Genomic DNA, 21,581 nt, shown 5'->3' with positions numbered 1-21,581 from the left:
TTGAAGTAAAAGTCAATGATGAAAACTATCTGAGAACCTTCATTGCTTTTTCCCAGGCCTCATCAACCCAGATATGAGCAAGAAACTTTCTTTTCCAGCTGCTATGCCTTCACCTTTAGAATGGACTGTACTCTCACTCTATGAACCTAAGTAGGGTCTGCTTCCATTTAATTGCTTCTTGTCAGAAGTTTGATCACAGCAAAGAAAAATAACTAATGTTACACTGGTCAGACCTGGGACTGGTCCATTCCAAGAGTGGAAGGTAAATTCAGCCCTCTCTAAATTACATGAACTAAAAGTGGGGTATGCAATTTCTTTATGTGTAATCTAAACTTGAGAATTGAGTTAAGGAAAGCTTAAAAACAAAGAAAGAAAACTTACTTCCACTCAATTTCCCATCACGACCCTCAATTACATCCATTCCTCTTTACTCAGCACAATGCTCCGAAGTCCAAAAGCATTATAGTCTAAAATCAAATTCCCCTCTGAGTTAGTTTTTAAAAATCAATGTCCTCTTAGAGTTTTTGGTCTGTATGCTGTTATCAATAGTTATTCAGCACCCATCTGAAACCTCACTAGAATTGGGTAGTTATCCCAAGTAACAATATTAATTCTGTAATACAACATCTGTTAATGTTCAGTGGTGTCAAGGAGAGGAAGGATTTACTTCAAGATGCAAAAAAAAAAAAAAAAAAAATCTATGCAGTGTCCCAGAATCCTAAATGAAGGAGCTGTCATCTCAGAAGATACTGATTTGGGTACTATATGCTTATTCTAGACAGAGCAGAAAACCTCCCACACAAACTTCGCATTTCTTACAAAAGAGCTTTGAGTGTTTGCTGCCCTCCAGAAATAAGTTGTGTGAAAAGCACAACTCAAGCACTGCTTCTCCTGCCTATCATTTCTGTGGGTCTCTATAGCATTCCCAGCTTCCTTTAAGCTAAGTCCAAGGCCATCTTAACCTTCCTAATGGCTCTTTAGGCATTAATATAGCTTCAATACAGCTCCTCATGATGTGGTGATCTTCAACCATAAAATGATTTTTGGTGGTACTCCACAGCTGTAATTTTGCAACTGTTATGAATAGTAATGTAAGTATTTGTGTTTTCTAATGGTCTGAGGTTTCCTCTGTGAAAGGGTCATTTATAACAACCCACAATGATTAGAACCAATAGCTACTGTGCTGATGGCAAGTTCTCTCTAGTACCAACTTTTAGTGTCCTAGGGGCTTGGCAGCTTTCCCAGTCTTGTATTTTAGTGAGTTCTGCTATTAGTCTTACTGAATACCTGCTTGTAACTCATCTCCAAAAGAAGTCACTCATCATCTTTAAATATGTGGAGTTTTTGTTTGCTGTTTTTTGTAGGTTTTTTTTTTTCAGTTGTAGGGGTTGACACCAGAGCCTTGAGTATACTGTGCAATTTTCTTGTCTTTATCTGGGAGGGTTTTTTCCACATTCCTAAAATAAAGCTGATTTGTGTTTCTATTGTGTGGATGGTGGGGGAAGCAGTTTGTGTATGTGCAGGTTGTATTTATGTGCCTTTAAGGTGGTCTTGCATCAATTGAGTTATGTTGGCTATCATTTGAGCCATAGGAATTCACTGACCATAGCTCTTTCCCAACATTGGGATTACAAGTGTACATCAGCATACCTGGATTTTTATGTGAGTTCTGGGGATGGAATTCAGGTCTTTATGCTTGAATAGGCTGTGATGCTTCTCTTTTTAATTTAATGTTGGTTATTTTATTTATTTACTTTTCAAATGTTACCTCCCTTCCTGGTCTCCCCAGGCTGTTGGTGTTCTGTTCAGGAAACTTTCCCCTGTGCCAATGTGTTCAAGGCTCTTTCCCAGTTTCTCTTCTAATAGATTCAATGGATCTGGTTTTATGTGGAGTTCCTTGATTCACTTGGACTTGACCTTAGTACAAGGAGATAAGAATGGATCAATTTGCATTCTTCTACATGATAACCGCCAGTTATGCCAGCACCATTTGTTGAAAATGCTTTTTTCCACTGGATGGTTTTAGCCTCTTTGTCAAAAATCAAGTGACCACAGGTTTGTGGGTTCATTTCCAGGTCTTCAATTCTATCCCGTTAATCTACCTGCCTGTCTCTGTACCAATACCATGCAGTTTTTATCACTATTGCTCTGTAGTACAGCTTGAGGTCAGGGATGGTTATTCCCCCAGAAGTTCTTTTAATGTTCATAATAGTTTTTGCTATCCTGGGGTGGTGGTGGTTGTTGTTGTTGTTGTTGTTGTTGTTGTTGTTGTTGTTGTTGTTGTTGTTATTGTTGTTGTTGCAAATGAATTTGAGAATTGCTAGATCTCTGTGAAGAGTTGAGTTAGAATTTTGATAGGGATTGCATTGAATCTGTAGATTGCTTTTGGCAAGATGGCCTTTTTTATTATATTAATCCTGCCAATCCATGAGCATGGGAGATTTTTCCATCTTCTGAGATCTTCTTCGATTTCTTTCTTCAGAGACTTGAAGTTCTTGTCATTCCGATCTTTCACTTGCTTGGTTAGGGTCACACCAAGGTATTTTATATTATTTGTAACTATCGTGAAGAGTGTTGCTTCCCTAATTTTTTTCTCAGCCTGTTTATTTCTTGAATATAGGAATGCTACTGATTTGTTTGAGTTAAGTTTATATCTAGCCATTTTGCTGAAGTTGCTTATCAGCTAAGAGTTCTCTGGTGGAATTTTTGGGGTCTCTTAAGTATATTAACATATCATCTGCAAATAGTTATATTATGACTTCTTCCTTTCCAATTTGTATCCCTTTGACCTCCTTTTCTTTTCTTTTTATTAGATATTTTATTTACATTTCAAATGTTATCCCCTTTCCTAGTTTCCCATCTGAAAATCCCCTATCCCCTCTGCCCCTCCCCCTGTTCCCCAACCCACCCACTCCCATTCCCAGTCCTGCCATTACCCTATACTGGGGCATAGAACCTTCACAGGACCTAGGGCCCCTCCTCCCATTGATGACAGAGTAGGCCATCCTCTGCTATACAGCTATAGCCACATGTCCCACCATAGTTTCTCTTTGATTGGTGATTTAGTTCCAAGGAGCTCTGGGGGTGCTGGTTAGTTCATATTGTTGTTCCTCCTATGGGGCTTCAGACCCCTTCAGCTCCTTGGGTACTTTCTCCAGCTCCTTCATTGGGGACCTTGTGCTCCATCCTATGGATGATTGTGAGCATCCACTTCTGACCTCCTTTTCTTGTCTAATTGCTCAGGCTAGAACTTCCAGCTTGCTTCTTAGGACCATTTGCTTGGAAACATTTTTTTGAGCCTTTTACTCTGTGGCAGTGTCTGTCTTTGTCACTGAGGTGCATTTCCTGTATGCAGCAAAATTCTGGGTCCTGTTTATGTATCCAGTCTGTTAGTCTATGTCTTTTTATTGGGGTATTAAGTCCATTGATGCTAAGAGATATTAAGTACCAGAAGTAGTTGCTTTCTGTTATTTTTGTTGTTAAAGGTGGAATTACATTTGCTTGTCTATCTTCTTTGGGGTTTGTTGAAAGATTAGTTTCTTGCTTTTTCTTGGGTGAATGCCTCATTTATATACCAGGAATACTAGGGTCTTACTGGGTGGATTCTTATTGGGAAAGACAAAGTTGAACTTGTATGATTGCTAAGGACCACATGACCTTTCTTAGGTAGAAGACTGGGGGGTCAGGCTTCACAGACAAGGTCAGAGAAGTGGGAGGCCTACTTGAAAAGGGAGTTCTTCATTTTTCAAGGACCTTAGAGGAGCTACGAGGAAAAGCAGATTGTGACCTTAGGTAGCAAAGTTTCCTAACAATCCTCATTACCCTCACAGAGTCCTTGTGGTTTTAGGACTTTTCATCCATCTGGCCTCTATTCTGAGAATTACTCCAGTATGTCTTATGCCAAACTGCACAATCCAGTCCCCCAGCAATATAGACACATTCACATTCATTAATAGGAATGTGGCCTATGCTGGTCTAGTCATGAGGACCCACTGGAGTTTTGTTTATAAAATCTAGAAAATAAAAAGCACTTTTCCTTTCCTTAGAGTTCATAAACAAAGGAACACATGTGTGGTAGCCATCACACCACATGAAAGGAGCACATGACCAAACTTGCATGGAAAAGCAAATGTGTTTGTCAAAGCATCACCCTGGAGAGCTCAATATTTATTTCACAGAATAGGAGACCAGGCTGGAACCCTCCCTCACCAGCGGAGATCTGTGTCTGTGATGTCTGCCGTGGATGGAAAAGTCATGCCTAAGAGGAGGGTTTTGTGTTTTTCAAATACCCAGGAGTTACTTAGAACCAAGAAAAGGAGGTAGGTGATCAGTGTAAGTAATGTGCTTGTGGTATGGATGGGGGTTCTTAAGAATATGTACTTAAGGGTGGTTTTCCTGTTAAAAGACTGGGTCTCAAGGCATCATCTCTTCTGGAGCAAACATAACGACAAGAGGAAAATGTTTTCATTCTAAATTGAATGCTTGTAAGCCCTGGCATTTCTCTCACTATTTTTAAGTGTTTAGATTGTAAAAGAATGTCAAAACAGTCAATTCTTCAAACCAAAGCAAAACAAAAAAATTCAGTACCTGAACATTCCATCTTTTGCACTAAAACCTTAAGTTTACTTTGTCAACCTGCCAAAGTGGCTGTGAAGCCCGCAGTGATGTCCTCAGTAAAGACAGAGTGAAGAGGGCACAGAGAAGCTGAAAGTGCATATGCTTTTTGTGCTATGCTCGCCAGCCAACCAAGACAGACAGACAGATGGCTCCATATCTCTGTGGCCTCCCAGGGATGTCCCTATTTCTTAGCGTTAACGGTCGCTACTTCTTTTTAACTCTCAAAACTCCACTTTTGTTCATCCTATCAAAGAATTCTTTTCCAAGAATCACTTCATCCATTCTAATTCTCTAAGAAGTACTATTTTCATGCCAATCTAAAAATAATGCATCAGTCCTATTTTAAAGGATCACCTTCCAGTGAAGGGGTTTTTGCCTTTAAACTCGGAATCTAGGATTGTAAAAGTCTCTTTTTTGCTATATAAAAATAAACATGTGATTATTTTTAAGATTGTAGAAAGAAAATAAAGTATGTCCATGCCTGCCCAATGAGTGCCTTACTTATGCTCTATGTACAGCCTACTTCATAAACAAACCAATAGGATATAAGACAGTCAAAGTCTTCAGTAACGTGTAAAGTTTTCTATAAATTAATGTATTTTGAAAGAACAAGTGTTTGTGACTTGGCTTCCCTGTCCAAACTAAATGACCATCACTTCATCTTTTCTAACATCTTTCCTCAAAGAAGCTGTGCACAGATTTTGGTCATTTCTCTCCATGAGGCAGTTTTGAGTTTGAAGGAGACACATCCTTCATTCTTTACTTTTAAAATGCATTTGTAAGGTATTTAATGTACAGCCAGACCTTTTTCCATAAAGAAAATGATGAAAACAAATTCTAAAAGCCTTGCTAGCTTCTAATGATCCAAAGATTTACCTCTGAAAAATAAAATGGCTAAAGACTCAGACTAACAGGAAGAGTTATAAGCAATGGGTCTTGTCTGTTAGTGTCTGCTGATTGGGGGAGGGCAGTATCTGCTATATGCAAGGAAAGAAGAGACAGATTACACTGCAGCTGCAAGTAGTGGCTGATCTTCTCTAACGTGGGAGCAGAACATTTATCTACCACATGAACATGACAGTGAGTCACCAAAACCACAAGCTGCTTTATTCATCACATGTGTCAGTAAAAATACACTTCCGCTTAAAAAGCAAAATGCAGAGACACTAAGGGTTTAAGACTATTGCGTGACCCCTGACAGCAAAGAGAGAGTAAAACCCTGTGGCCCACATCTGAAGATTTGAATGGAGCATCAGCAGAGGTCAAAGGTGAGAAAGAGAAAACCAGCAGTGGAAAGAACTGTGCACATAAGAAATATACCTTCAGAGGCTCTTGATAGCATGATCTAAATCTAAATATATAATTAAAAAGTAATGAGAAGCATCTTCAAAATGAAGGTATATGCCTAGTAACATCTACAAAGGCCCGTTTGTACTCCATTAGCCCACTGAACAGAAGGCTGGGGACAGAATCTATGCTCTTTCCTATCTTGGCCTCAGTTTTATAGGCAACATGAAGCAGATGTGAGTCAAAGGAGAACTACTGTGAAAAGAGCTTAGTGAAGCATTTTTCACAGTAGGTCTTGTTGTTCTGCTCCTTGAAGATGCCTTTCGGCAGCTGTGTCAGGCAGAAAGCACACACGAAGTGCTCAGGATGAAATTTATGTCCCATGGCACTGATGCAACGGCCAGTGATGGGCTGCCCACAGTCATGGCAGAGGGTCCCTCGGCGGTGATGGTAATGGAGTTCACAGAAAGGACGGCCATCCAGTTCAAAGAAGGAGCCAGAAGAAAAACTACTGAAGCAGTCCTGCGGGTGGAGTGAACACAGACGAAGGAAATGCATGTCAAGTGATAATGCCACCAAATAAAATGTTTGTCTTCAAAATTCCTGCCAGTTGTATGATTTTGCTCAGGTCCTTGACAAACAAAGGCTAGATTACCCATTTTTTCAAAGAGACCTGCAAAGGCCCACAATTGGTTCTGTGTGCTACTTTTTCTTTAGAAAAAATTACTACCAAGGAAACACAGATTCCTCTCCTTAGACTAGAAACCATCTCACTAAGTAGAAACTAATCCTCTTAGGAAACAAAACTCTTCAATTTTCCCTAAAACTGAAGGTAATTGAGCATACAAACCCCACACACAAAGCACTCTGGGTGCCAGACAGTGTTCATGGCTGAAAGGTAGTTTTCCAGCACTGGGCGGTTGCAGCCACCACATTTGGGTGAGAACATGGCTAAGAAATCCTTTCGGCAGTATGGCTTCTTGTCCTTCTCATGAAAGCCTGAAAAGATAAAATCAAAGCTGTAGTCTGAGTTCTTTAAAGCTACATTAGAAGCAAATATAAGGTCACTGTTATAACCTCTCACAACTTCAGTGTGCCCATGTTCAAAACGGAAATAAGTCAGGTGTCTTTTCAGCATTGATTCTGGGTTGCAGTCTCAGTATCAGGGCTATTTCTCCTTAATTCCATGATACAAAGTGTTCCCTTGGCCAGAAGTACTGTTCCTGACATTGATACAACTGTGACTCAACTCAAATGGTCATCTTCTCAGAGGCATTGACCCTGACCTTTTTTGTCAATTCGTCTGTCTTCATTATCTTTATAATACTTAAGTGTTTATCTTAAGTCATTATAGTCTGCTTTCCCTAACTCAACTAGATACCATTACCTCTCCCCATATTTATAATAAAATAATACTAAAGAGTAATTATCTTTGATAAGTTATTCTTAACCAACTAGTCAATGGAGGAGATAAAATTCACACACCCTGACTTAAATGCATCCTAAATGTGGTCTCTCTGTGGGAACTGAAGGTCAACTAAGTGTGGATATCCTAACCAAAACTGTGTAACATGAGAACACACTCTATGCCTCGACAGCCTAGTGGAATGCAACAAGGTGTGTTTAGAGAATTGCTTAAGCTGCCTACTCACTAAACATTCTAGAAATGTCCTGTGATCATAATAGCCAGATCAGAAAACTTTAATAGCATGTTAGGGGTATGATCTAAATCACATAGCTGCTGGTTTTGCTCTTAGTTCTTGTCACTGCTGAATGCAGCTCGCTTCACTCAATTAAGCTTTCTTTTCAGAAATGGGTGAGTTGCAAAAATTGCAAGACCTATGGACCTAGGACTCCAAACAACTCATTTCATACCTGTCCTGTGTTATTCCTCTGAACCCTGCAGACTCAGAAAGAGCAATTTACTTTTATCTCTCTTTCTTTTCTGACTCATTGAAAAGATATTTAGAGTTTGTTTAAGGGAAACTGAATGTCAAACCACTCACTACTTAGGAAAAAGGAAGTCATCTTCCTTGCTTTTGTATAGCACAGCTTTCTTTTTTTTAACTTTCAGCATGCTTCACTCACCTAAAAACTTATTAAAATGCAGATTGCTAGATCCTCCCCGCTCCCCCCAACCCGTGCCTAGTTTTTTTTATTCAGTGTTTCTGTGATAGTACTGAAGATTTTGCATTTTTAACATGCCCCCAAGTGATATAAATTGGTATTTCTTAAGAAAGCTGCAAGACGATGCACCTAACCTAGGTATGACCTCCATTTAGAAATCTTCAGGGCAGTTGGTCTCCAGAGTGAGACAGTAGGGGAGTAAGAGCCTCCATTTCAACTTGGATAAGTCTCAGGAGGAGAATCAAAGCAACCCACCAAACTTGCTATACTGTTGCCACACTTAGTAACCCAATAAATTGGGAAAGTTTCAGCATTACTGTCCCTAAGGCTCTCTCTGGGTCTAATTACCTCAAAAGAATGAATGAGAGACATTGACAATTAAAAGTACCACAGAGAGAGGAGGGTGGTTTCACTCTAGTGTGACTCTTAGCCAAGGGGGAAATTAGAGAGCACCTGCATGGCCTGGATAATGAACAATTAAAAAGAAAGATGTAGGCACTGAGGACATAGTCCCCTAGGAAGGATGCTAAGGACCAATGCTTTTAGAAACTTTAGTCTTAAAGAGGGATTCTCTGAACTAAGGGAAAACGTGGATGAACTTAATTTCCCAGGAGGCTCCATAGTTAAACTGTTATTATTGATGCTCTGTATGTGACTATGTAGCTTGGACTAAAAGTCAGGATGCCGTCTAATTAATGGACTGACCATATGGCAGGAGACCCATTTACAAGAAAGCCAGGAAAAAGAATAAACTATAACCCAAAAAGGAGCTTCTAACTAGTAAATAGTCCCTTTGCCAGGTGCCTTCATTAATAAATATTTTCAGTGTAGTTTCATACTTATTTCAAATCATAATGACCTAATCAACTTTGTCAGGTTATGAGGAGCCCAACTCAAGAACAATTAAACTAGATATGTTTTGCAGTCATCCTAAAGGCTGGGCATTTTTCTTTTGTACATAAGTATGGCTATGCTTCAAATGTGCCTTTACTTGTTTCCAGGCAATTTCTACATCATCAATACCAATAGACAGTGCTGTTCACCCTCTCCTTAAAGGTCATCAATGAGAAACCAAAGTACAAATCTAGCTTAGGGAATTTCTGAGTTTATTGGATTTATATAGTGTGATTAACCCTGGAGTAGCCACATCACCAGAAAGTCTCCCTGAACATGGATAACAACTTCCCTATAGCTGCAGAGATGGAATTCCCTCTTCTACTAACCTTACACACTGTATTTTCTAGCACCTCCTGAGAACATGAGACCATGTACCCCTAGATCAGAATCACATTCAGCTGGCCAGGAAGTGATCCTCCTTAGCCCCTCCTTCTATGAAGAAATATCAACAATCAACAAGCTCAATTAGTGTCTCAAGCAAGTTAGTCATCCCTGCTCAGATGAAAATGATGGCTGTTATGGTTAGAGGAAAGCATTCTGCAACAGCCAATATACATTTAATGTATACTTATTAATTAATTCTATTTTATTCTCATATTTCTATTTCTACTTATACATGAAAATATGACACATTTTAGTATGATTTAGATTATCTCAGTAAAAATGTTGCTTAATTAAAGTAGAATATAGAAGTGAAAGACATACTGATTTATTAAGTACATTGAACAAGCTCCAATGAACAGGCAAATCACTATAAAGAACTTCGTTAATACATTATGTCAGTGCTACTTTATCGGGCTCTATTGTCTGGTAAAGTATAACAAATTGTTCCTAAGAAAGTAGCATGTTCTAGTAACAGGAGAAGAATTGAGTGTTAGTCAAAGAGCAGTTAAAATCTGTTAGCAGAAATGTATCTAGTTAGAGTTTAGGGCAGATGCCTTGGTCAATAAAGTGTTTGCCTTGTAAACACAAGACAATGAACTCAGATACCCAGACCACCAAACAAACAAACAGAGAAACAAAGCAGCCACGGTGACACTGAGACACACACATTTGTAATCTCAGACCTGTGAAGCAGAGACAAGTGTTATCTTGGGGCTTAATAGACAAGCAGACAATTCTACCTGGCAAGCTTTCAGACCTTACCTCTAAAACACAAACAAAACAAAAAAACAAACACAAACAAAAAAACAAGGCAGCTGCGGTACCTAATCATGCCTAAGGTTGCCCTCCAGCATCTATATGCATTTGTATACTTGGGAGGCATAGGGGAGAGGACCAGGAGTCATCAACTTCAGACATGATAAGTCTGAAGCCAGCCTGAGCTATGTGGCACTCTGCTCCAAAAACAAAACAAAAGAAAAGGGGGTGGGTCAAGGCAATTCAGGAAAAAAATCTTTACAAACAGCTAAAAGAAGGTCACATAGAAAAGATAAAACAGGGCTGGTGAGATGGCTCGGGGTCAATGAGGACCTATGTTCAATCGCTGGGGCCCACGTAGCAGCAAAGACTAACTCACACTTGTTGTCTTCTGACCTCAACATGTGCATCATAGCATGCTCAAATTCACACACAGAACAAAAATGCAACAAAAATGTGGACATTATAAAAAATGAGAACAAAATCTTAGTGAAAACCTTTCAACTGTGGAAGAGGAATTCAGTCTTAATGCAAACAGTCCCTGTTATTTATTTACATAATTCCCTTAAACAGCAGCTTAAGGGCAGTGGAGGATAAAAACATGTAAGGAATCATCTAAATTATAAATGAGTCAGAAAAAAGATGGGAGGGGATGTCAGTATAAAATATCAGTAAGAGTTTTGTTCGTTGTTACATAAATTGCAGGAGTGGCCTCTAACATGACAGAGCTAAAACTGAAAGGAACACCCACCCATTCAACAGTTGGGTCCTCAGCATGAGCACTCTAGGAACTGATGCAAAGTTCAGGACAAGATTGGTTCAAAGTCTCAAAAGTCATTGGACAATCAGATGCCCCATCCTGTCACAAAACACAGGGATTACTTGAAAGAATTTAGTAGAGACTCGGGGTACTCTAGCACACCTATGAACTAAGTCAAGTTCTCCACAGGCAGGGGAAAATGCAATTAAGAAAGGCTGGCAAATAATGGCGCCCTTGACCCTGACCGTGACCCTGACCCTGACCTTGACCAAGCTCCCACACCTGCTTAAACTCAGTGCGTCAAAAATCAAACCAACCAGCAAACAAACAAACACCAAAAAACTAAAAAATTCTCCCAAATCAACAACAAAAAGTCATCAGAGTGAAAAGGGTCCTTGTCAGAAGGAAGGGGGTAAAGTGAGGCAGAAGAGAGGTTGAAGAGGGAGGTTATAGGTTATAGGGGTCAGGTCACACATTGTACATGTATGGAGTTAGCAGAGAACACACAGGATCTGAAAAGAAAGGTAGCAACGGGGGTTCCAGGGATAATTTGGAAAGAAGGACCAGAATGCCTGCTGCTTAGCAGGAAGACAGAAAGCATTTCAGGTTGGAGCAGGAGGGTTGGCCTCTCTTGCCAGATCACTGATAAAATAAAATGAACCAGATATATTATCAGATACAGCTGTGTTTTGAAAAGGATCTCACAAGAAATCAAAGAAGATCTCAGAAGATGGAAAGATCTCCCATGCTCATGGATTGGCAGGATCAACATTGTAAAAATGGCTATCTTGCCAAAAGCAATCCTCAAATTCAATGCAATCCCCATCAAAATTCCAACTCAATTCTTCAACGAATTAGAAAGGGCAATCTGCAAATTCATCTGGAATAACAAAAAACCTAGGATAGCAAAAACTCTTCTCAAGGATAAAAGAACCTCTGGTGGAATCACCAGGCCTGAGCTAAAGCTGTGCTACAGAGCAATTGTGATAAAAACTGCATGGTACTGGTATCATGACAGATAGGTAGACCGATGGAATAGAATTGAAGACCTAGAATGAACCCACACACCTATGGTCACTTGATCTTTGACAAGGGAGCTAAAACAATCCAGTGGGGGGGGGGGGGAACAACACTTTCAACAAATGGTGCTGGCACAACTGGCGATTATCATGTACAAGAATTTGAACTGATCCATTCTTATCTCCTTGTACTAAGGTCAAGTCTAAGTGGATCAAAGACCTCCATAAAACCAGAGACACTGAAACTTATAGAGGAGAAAGTGGGGAAAAGCCTTGAAGATATGGGCACAGGGGAAAAATTCCTGAACAGAACAGCAATGGCTTGTGCTGTAAGATTGAGAATTGTCAAATGGGACCTAATGAAACTCCAAAGTTTCTGCAAGGCAAAAGACACCGTCAATAAGACAAAAAGACCACCAACAGATTGGGAAAGGATCTTTACCTATCCTAAATCAGATAGGGGACTAATATCCAACATATATAAAGAACTCAAGAAGGTGGACTTCAGAAAATCAAATAACCCCATTAAAAAATGGGGCTCAGAACTGAACAAAGAATTCTCACCTGAGGAATACCGAATGGCAGAGAAGCACCTGAAAAAATGTTCAACATCCTTAATTATCAGGGAAATGCAAATCAAAACAACCTTGAGACTCCACCTCACACCAGTCAGAATGGCGAAGATCAGAAATTCAGGTGACAGCAGATGCTGGCGAGGATGTGGAGAAAGAGGAACACTCCTCCATTGTTGGTGGGATTGCAAGCTTGTACAACCACTCTGGAAATCAGTGTGGCGGCTCTTCAGAAAATTGGACATAGTAATACAGGAGGATCCAGCAATACCTCTCCTGGGCATATATCCAGAAGATGTTCTAAACAATAAGAAGGACACATGCTCCACTATGTTCATAGCAGCCTTATTTATAATAGGCAGAAGCTGGAAAGAACCTAGATGTCCCTCAACAGAGGAATGAATACAGAAAATGTGGTACATTTACACAATGGAGTACTACTCAGCTATTAAAAGGAATGAATTTACGAAATTCCTAGGCAAATGGTTGGACCTGGAGGGCATTATCCTGAGTGAGGTAACCTAATCACAAAAGAACTCAAATGATATGTACTCACTGATAAGTGGATATTAGCCCAGAAACTTAGAATACCCAAGATACAAAATACAATTTGCAAAACACATGAAACTCAAGAAGAACAAAGACCAAAGTGTGGACACTTTGCCCATCCTCTGAATTGGGAACAAAACACCCATGGAAGGAGTTACAGAGACAAAGTTTGGAGTGGAGACAAAAGGATGGACCATCCAGAGACTGCCCCACCCAGGGATCCATCCCATAATCAGCCACCAAACGCAGACACTATTGCATATGCCAGCAAGATTTTGCTGAAAGGACCCTGATATAGCTGTCTCTCCTGAGGCTATGCCAGTGCCTGGCAAACAGAAGTGGATGCTCACAGTCAGCTATTGGATGGAATACAGCGCCCCCAATATAGGAGCTAGAGAAAGTACCCAAGGAGCTGAAGGGGTCTGCAACCCTATAGGTAGAACAACAATATGAACTAACCAGTACCCCAGAGCTCGTGTCTCTAGCTGCATATGTAGCAGAAGATAGCGTAGTCGGCCATCATTGGGAAGAGAGGCCCCTTGGTCTTGCACACTTTATATGCCCCAGTTCAGGGGAACACCATGGCCAAGAAGTGGGAGTGGATGAGTAGGGGAGCAGGGAGGGTGGAATATAGGGGGCTTTTGGGATAGCATTTGAAATGTAAATGAAGAAAATACCTAATAAAAAATTGGAAAAAGAAAAAAATAGAAAAGAAAAGGATCTCACAATTCTATCAGGTAAATTAGTGGTAAGGATAGCGAAAACTAAGCTAAAGGAAAGAAACTCAAATGCTGACTCCAAGGGGAAACAATGGTTTCATGTATTTAAGTGATATGGACACATTGTGTGGGGGATGGGGTGGGTGCATGTTTGTGTGAGTACAGTGTACATGTATATGGGTCATGACAACCTTGGGTGGCAGTCCTCTCTTTCCATGCTTGAGACACTCTCTTGGTTGCAGAGTGTGCATGAGGCTGGCTGGCCTTCAGGCTTCCAGGGATTCTCCAGCCCTCACATCCCTGGTGAACACCTGCTGTCACAGGCGTGTGCTCCAGGCCTAGCTCCTAAGCATGTCCTAGGGATTTAGACTCAGGCCTTCTTCATATTGGTGCAGCAAATGCTTCACCTACCAAGTTATCTAATGAAGTCACAGTCTGTTTTTAAATGATGAATTTTCACTTCTTTAATTTAAAAAAATCAATATAAATAAAACTTAGTAATGTTGGAGAAAGATACAGAGATGGCATCTAGGTGTGAAATGGACTTGTGACAGTGCTGAGAACCAAAACTCAGCAGACAGCAGTCCCCAAGGAATAGTGCTGTAGGCCTTCCCATCTCCCTCCCTTGCACTTGGCTGTAGCCCTCTCCTACCTTCTGCACCAAATACCTCTCCACAGTGAGAGCAGAAGAAGTGCTCTGGGTGCCATGTCTTGTTCATTGCTGTCAGCACTTTCTGAGAACAGGAAACACAGAGAGGTATTAGAAGACTTTAGAGTTGTAAAGCATGCCCAGGGCTCTGCATACACGGTCAGACAGTGCATGAAAGCTGTCAGGGTGGGGCTTTACTTACATCTGTGATGGGAGCAGCACAGTAGGCACAGCGTGGAGAGAACAGGCGGTGGTAGTCTTTTGAGCAGTAGGCCAGGCCACTCCGCTCAAAGAAGGGACTGGAGCCGAGCTCCTCCTTGCAGTGAGTGCAGACAAAGTGCTCTGGGTGCCAGGATTGCCCCAGAGCATGGATCACCTAGGAACATCATAAAGCCTGACATGGCAGTGCAGCAGAATGTACCCCTAGGGGGCACTCTGCATGCTGCATTTCATATAGACCACACCTCTGGGTTATATACAAGTAAAATAACCAGACTGATCAAGAAGCCAAGCAGATTCTACTCCTCAGATCTGAGCTCCTTGTTTCTCATCCTTCTGGAGTCAGATCAGAAAGCCCTGTATCATGGTTTTGGTGATAATGATTCAGAGTAAGTCCCAGTATCTCTAACTTAAAGTTACATTTAGCTGAAATTGCATGGATTACATATAAATCCAAGAATGTCTGAAGAAAGGGAACAGCATAAAAGGTAATCTCAGTAGTGGCAGTGAACAAAAGTGATTAGGAATTCAAACTCGGAAGCTAGACTGTCCTGGACTCAAGTGTCCCCCTTGCTTCTTACTTACTAGACCTTGGTCTTGCCAGTCAGTGTCACTGAGCTCTTGGCTTCATTGCTTGTGCAAATGGTACTCTAATAAAACCTCCTTATTGGGTTGATTCAAGTATTAAATGCAGAAATATTTACAAAACACTTAGTTCATATTACTGTAAGCAGTCAGTGACTGATAACAAGTACTCCAGCATCTTATAATATAAATAGAAAGAGCCATCCTTGGACACCCACAAACACAGAAGCTATTGGCCTGACATCCTAGATCACCCCACCTTCCCAGCAATTGGCTTCTGGCAGGAAGCACAGTAGCCCTTGGGGACTGTGGCAATCCCAAGATCTTGTAGTTCCTGTTCCAAGTCCCCCAGCATTGAGTCCAGAGATGCCTTGTGATCCTGCTGGTCTGGCAAGGGTTTCCTGCTGGTGTCTGCTTTCACTGAAACCTGGGACAAGGAAAGAACCACAAAGAGAAATCACCCCACGTTCACCTTACTTTTTGACATCCGCTATACAACCTATCAGTTCACGTCCAATGACAGATCTTGCTTTCCCCTAACCTTCCTTCAAGGTGCTGGAGACACCCAACATGAACATGAATAAAAACACTTTTATTTCTACTTTATTTCAAATTCCTTGACCAAAATGATACCTGATTTGTCATTTATTTGTAAATCTTCTGGCTGCCAAAAAAAAAATTGAGTGTATGAAGATTAGTCTTGGTGGCTCTTACAGTGGCCCGGGTAAAAACTATTTTATTTATTTATTTATTTATTGCCAAACACCTAATTTGTTCCACTCAGCATTCTAAGAACTTACTATAAAGCAATATGTAGAAATACTGAGTTTCTAACTCATGGAATTTTCATCTATGAATGGCAGGCAATAAACGTGATGCATGTCAGATAAAGAAAAGATGTAGGTTATGAGGTTGATGTGCTGGATGTAGTGTGATAAGTGCCAACTGACTCGGGCAGTGGCCTCTGAGGAAGAGTACTAGAGCAGACTTGAGCATATGTACTCAAGAATCCAGACATACTGGCATTAGTGAGATTGTCATTCCACAGAGAGAAAAGGCCCAAAGAATCAAACCATCTGGCATATTAAAAGAAAAGTTACAAGAGGAACAGAGCCAGAGCAGAAGGACTAGGACTGAACACACAGAAGACTGTATGGAGGGAAGTGAGGATTGTCTAGGTCCTTTATGGAAGACGTTTGACTCATCTAACAAGGGGGGACTGTGGCTGGCATGCAGCTAATCTGAGACTAAGGAAAGCGAATGTGGAGGAATACTTTGCAACGATTTGTGAGGTATTTAAGGCCAGTTAAGAGAGAGGGTAGCATTAAAAAATGGGGCTCAGAACTGAACAAAGAATTCTCACCTGAGGAATACCGAATGGCAGAGAAGCACTTGAAAAAATGTTCAACATCCTTAATCATCAGGGAAATGCAAATCAAAACAACCCTGAGATTCCACCTCACACCAGTCAGAATGGCTAAGATCAAAAATTCAGGTGACAGCAGATGCTGGCGAGGATGTGGAGAAAGAGGAACACTCCTCCATTGTTGGTGGGAGTGCAGGCTTGTACAACCACTCTGGAAATCAGTCTGGCGGTTCCTCAGAAAACTGGACATAGTACTACCGGAGGATCCAGCAATACCTCTCCTGGGCATATATCCAGAAGATGCCCCAACAGGTAAGAAGGACACATGCTCCACTATGTTCATAGCAGCCTTATTTATAATAGCCAGAAGCTGGAAAGAACCTAGATGCCCCTCAACAGAGGAATGGATACAGAAAATGTGGTACATCTACACAATGGAGTACTACTCAGCTATTAAAAAGAATGAATTTATGAAATTCCTAGCCAAATGGATGGACCTGGAGGGCATCATCCTGAGTGAGGTAACACATTCACAAAGAAACTCACACAATATGTATTCACTGATAAGTGGATATTAGCCCCAAACCTAGGATACCCAAGATATAACATATAATTTGCTAAACACATGAAACTCAAGGAGAATGAAGACTGAAGTGTGGACACTATGCCCCTCCTTAGATTTGGGAACAAAACACCCATGGAAGGAGTTACAGAGACGGAGTTTGGAGCTGAGATGAAAGGATGGACCATGTAGAGACTGCCATAGCCAGGGATCCACCCCATAATCAGCATCCAAACGCTGACACCATTGCATACACTAGCAAGATTTTATTGAAAGGACGCAGATGTAGCTGTCTCTTGTGAGACTATGCCGGGGCCCAGCAAACACAGAAGTGGATGCTCACAGTCAGCTAATGGATGGATCATAGGGCTCCCAATGGAGGAGCTAGAGAAAGTAGCCAAGGAGCTAAAGGGATCTGCAACCCTATAGGTGGAACAACATTATGAGCTAACCAGTACCCCGGAGCTCTTGACTCTAGCTGCATATATATCAAAAGATGGCCTAGTTGGCCATCACTGGAAAGAGAGGCCCATTGGACTTGCAAACTTTATATGCCCCAGTACAGGGGAATACCAGGGCCAAAAAGGGGGAGTGGGTGGGCAGGGGAGTGGGGGTGGGTGGATATGGGGGACTTTTGGTATAGCATTGGAAATGTAAATGAGTTAAATACCTAATAAAAAATGGAAAAAAAAAAGAGAGAGGGTAGTGAGACTATCTATGGATTGAATTTATTCAAACACAGAAACAAAGCAATTACTATAAATCATTCAAGTCAGTTTAACACACACACACACCACACCACACCACACCACACCACACCACACCACACCTTCTCCCTTCAACATTTCATGTCCTTTTCACCATTGGCTGCTGCTGCCATCTATCTACTTAATGCTTATCTTATCAGATAGATACACTGTCTCTCCACTGCCTCCCCATTAATTTTTTATCAACCATCTAATAGACATTCAATGCTTCACACCCACCTACCCTCACTTTGTCTTCCCAATTTGCATTCTCTATTTCACAGTTAGAAGCCTTATTGTTGAAGTGGGCAGGCTCCCAACACTCTCCTGAACAGTTCAGACAATATCTGTCTAGAGGCCTCTAGTTATTCAACTTTCACTGTCTGGAATAGCCTCATATTATTTTACCATACAAATGCTTATTTCCCTCAAAAATTGATCCTTAAACAAAATTCTTTCCTCTGTTTTATATAATAGAGTTTAGTGTTTGTGAGTTATCTATTCACAAGGTTAATATCTAGAGATAACAAAATAGTTACTAATTTTACATTTGAAAAATAACTAAGTAAAAATATTCTTCACAGATCAAAAACTCAGGTGACAGCAGATGCTGGCGAGGATGTGGAGAAAGAGGAACACTCCTCCATTGTTGGTGGGATTGCAAGCTGGTACAACTACTCTGGAAATCAGTCTGGCGGTTCCTCAGAAAAATGGACATACTACTACCGGAAGATCACATGGTGGGACTTGTGTCTCTAGCTGCATATGTAGCAGAGGATGGCCTAGTCAGTCATCAATGGGAGGAGAGGCCCTTGGTCTTATGAAGGTTCTATGCCCCAGTGCAGGGGAATGACAAGGCCAGGAAGCAGGAGTGGGTGGGTTGGGGAGTAGGGCGGTATGTGTGGGGTTGAATTGGAGGTTTTTCGGAGAGAAAAATAGGAAAGAGGATAACATTTTGAAATGTAAATAAAGAAAATAATTAATAAAAAGGAAAATCCTCAAGACAAACATAAAAAAATATTCTTCACATCTACATCTTTTTGCTTGCATATTCTAAAATACTTCTGGATACATATGTAAGCTGCAGTATATTCTGAAGACCAGCAGGGGGCAGAATGGGACAATCCGAGACATGATATGAAAACGGTTTTACTGTAGATATTTTTGTACTTTTGATTTTTATACAATGTATGTGGATTATTTTTAAAACATACATTGTAAGTTAAATTTTAAATATACCAAGATACACTTTAAATCAACGAGAAAACACAGCATAAATTTCCTAATGATTGTTGTTCTAGCATTGTTAAGTATGCAGTGCAAAGTGTCAATTCACTCAACTTTAGCATAGATGTTAGCTAATTGTAAAGTATTAACCATCAGAGAACCTTGTCTGTGACATGTATTCATCTGATCCTCCAACAGCTATGTGTTGTTACTGAGTGCTAGGGTGCTGAGCAGGATGTGGATAGTTTCATGTCTTGTCCTTGCTCCCCTCTAGCACACACATTTTAAGTCTCCTTTAAACATTTCATACTGATTTCATGGGTATGCATCCTAACTTCCAATCAGATTTAAAATGGCTAGATCTCTGTATTAAGAATTCTAGATCTACTTCCTTGATAAATGCTTAAGGCTCCTTATCTGGTTTCTGCTTTCTGCCAGGATGCATGAGCTTGCCATTTTCACTCTACAGACAAGAACAAAGAGCAGATTTTATCTCCGTATGGGCTCAGAACTTATCCTTCCTACCTTGGCCTCCCTTGCTCCATCACAGCCTGCCCACCGGCCTCTTGTCCTGCTCAGGCATGTGTGTTTAACAACCCTTCTGCATGATCACGCCGTAGGTGCAATCTTTGCCCTTGGGATTTTCTAACTCTTATCATATGTATCGAGGCCTCATCTATTCTTCAAGTGTCCATTCTAACTCCCATCACAACTGCTCTGATAAAATTTGTTTAACCTCTCAAAATCCCTCAGCTTTACTCCACTCATTGGAAAATCACCATCCTTTTCTTCTATAAATACTGCAGAGCTCTATGACTATAACAAGAACAATTCAAGATCCTCCAGATCAAGGCCTATGACATTACACCATGTTATCGTTCGTGCACAAATGAGTTTCTCCACTGAATTAAACATAGTCTAAGAAAGTGAGCACCACCTTAAAATTCCCAAGCAAGGGATGAAGACTGACCACTACTAAGCAACCTTGGTGTCTCTCTGGAACTCAGAAACTTCATAATTCAGACAGTACCCACCTTGGCCTGCATTTCACTCAGGTGGGCCATGAGCTCATCCAACTGAGCAGCTGCTGAGGTTTTGGGAGGCAGGACTGATTCCTTTGGCTCTTGGACCTCACTACAGATAGAATAAGAAAAAGCAAAAAATCAAATAAATATTAAGTCACATATAACATACCAAAGGATGCAATTTTACATATTAATCTATTTGATATGAATCTAAAAACCAGAGACAGGAAATATTTTAAGTATAGCTACTACTCTAAATTTTAAAATAAGGCCTCTCTGTATTGTATATCTGTTTCATTTTGATCCCCTAAATAAATAAATATATGCATGCATACATACATGAATACACACATGCATACATATATAACCTATTCCTTTTCAAGTGTATGAAGAAAAGTATTGGACATGGCTCCAATTAATAGAGTACAAGAAACTTCAGAACAGAGCTGTAAAGCCATAGCATGTATTTTAATAGAGAAATTTAAAATTATAAGTCATAACCAATGGAGAGTTTTAAAGATAACCAAGAAACCTGAATTCCTCTAAAGGTGACTAACAGTCATCAGGTATACAAAAAGGTGCTCAGATTCATTATTCATCAGGAAAATGAAAACCAATATTACTATGAGATAGTCCTTCATACCCATTACAGCCTGAGGCAAATGCTGGCAAAAGTAAGGAGAACTGAAACCACAGTAAACTGCCAGTGGTGTGCAGGTTGGTGTAGTCACCAACAATGAGAAACAATATGAAGGCTTCCGAAGAAATGAAAAATAGAACTCTCATATGACCCAGCAGTCCCTCTCTGCTGTGAAGGAAATGAAACTGGCACATAGTAAAGAAGTCTGTGACCCAATGTTTCTTACAGTGTTATTTACAAGATATGTAAATAACCAAATTATCTGTGGATGAGTAAATTAATTAGGACAGTTAAACTATAATGGATGACATAAACACTGGAATATAATTTGGCCTTAGAGAAGAAGCAGATCAACATAAATGAGCCTAAAGGACATTGTATAAAATTAAATAGAAGTAAAGTATTGCATATTGTACATACATGCTTATATGTAGAATGTAAAAAGATTAAATACATAGAAATATAAAACAAAACAATGGTTTCTAGGAGCAAGAAATGTGAAAGGAAATAAAATGTATGCCAGAGGACCCAAAGTAGTAGATATGTGTTTAGAGATCTAATAATGTACAAGTTGGGGCTTATAGGTAATAAAATTGGACATATTTGAGATTACTACTAGATCTGAAAATGTGCATATTTGCTTCATTACATCACCTTAAGCACATTAACAATAACCTCAGTGTCACCAATAATTAATTCATCAGTGTTGCCTTACGGACAGAAATCAATAAAGCACTTCTCATTGGTGTCATTTAACCAGGAGAGAGCCTAGGTTTGAATTCTCTACTTTGCTCTCCTCATGTCTTCCATCATTCCTAACAAAGTGCATTCACTGTGTATTTCTTTTCTTTTTTTTTAGAATTATTTATTTTATT

The 21,581-nt window shown here is 40.3% G+C and overlaps 1 protein-coding gene across 5 annotated transcripts in view; it reads right to left on the bottom strand.

The window, feature by feature from the left end:
• Positions 1-5,697: 5,697 nt before the first annotated feature.
• Lpxn (leupaxin) overlaps positions 5,698-21,581 on the bottom strand; it is a 37,927-nt gene continuing 22,043 nt past the window's right edge. For 3 of the 5 annotated variants that reach the window (XM_030250687.1, XM_030250689.1, XM_030250688.1), the window contains exons 4-9: positions 20,076-20,175; positions 15,400-15,567; positions 14,539-14,712; positions 14,340-14,421; positions 6,755-6,903; positions 5,703-6,426 (exon numbers count right to left, since the gene is read on the bottom strand). In XM_030250687.1, the coding sequence (XP_030106547.1) occupies positions 6,157-6,426; positions 6,755-6,903; positions 14,340-14,421; positions 14,539-14,712; positions 15,400-15,567; positions 20,076-20,105 (873 nt within the window). In that variant the 5' untranslated portion in view covers positions 20,106-20,175 and the 3' untranslated portion in view covers positions 5,703-6,156. Of the gene's footprint in view, positions 6,427-6,754; positions 6,904-14,339; positions 14,422-14,538; positions 14,713-15,399; positions 15,568-20,075; positions 20,176-21,581 lie in introns of all 5 variants that reach the window. The other 2 variants (NM_001361971.1, NM_134152.4) reach the window with 1 other exon arrangement.

The sequence above is a fragment of the Mus musculus genome, chromosome 19, assembly GCF_000001635.26.
Source record: "Mus musculus strain C57BL/6J chromosome 19, GRCm38.p6 C57BL/6J".
NCBI classification, from domain to species: Eukaryota; Metazoa; Chordata; class Mammalia; order Rodentia; family Muridae; genus Mus; species Mus musculus.
The sequence above is the reverse complement of the archived record's forward strand: the minus strand, read 5'-3'. Positions and strand labels throughout refer to the sequence as shown.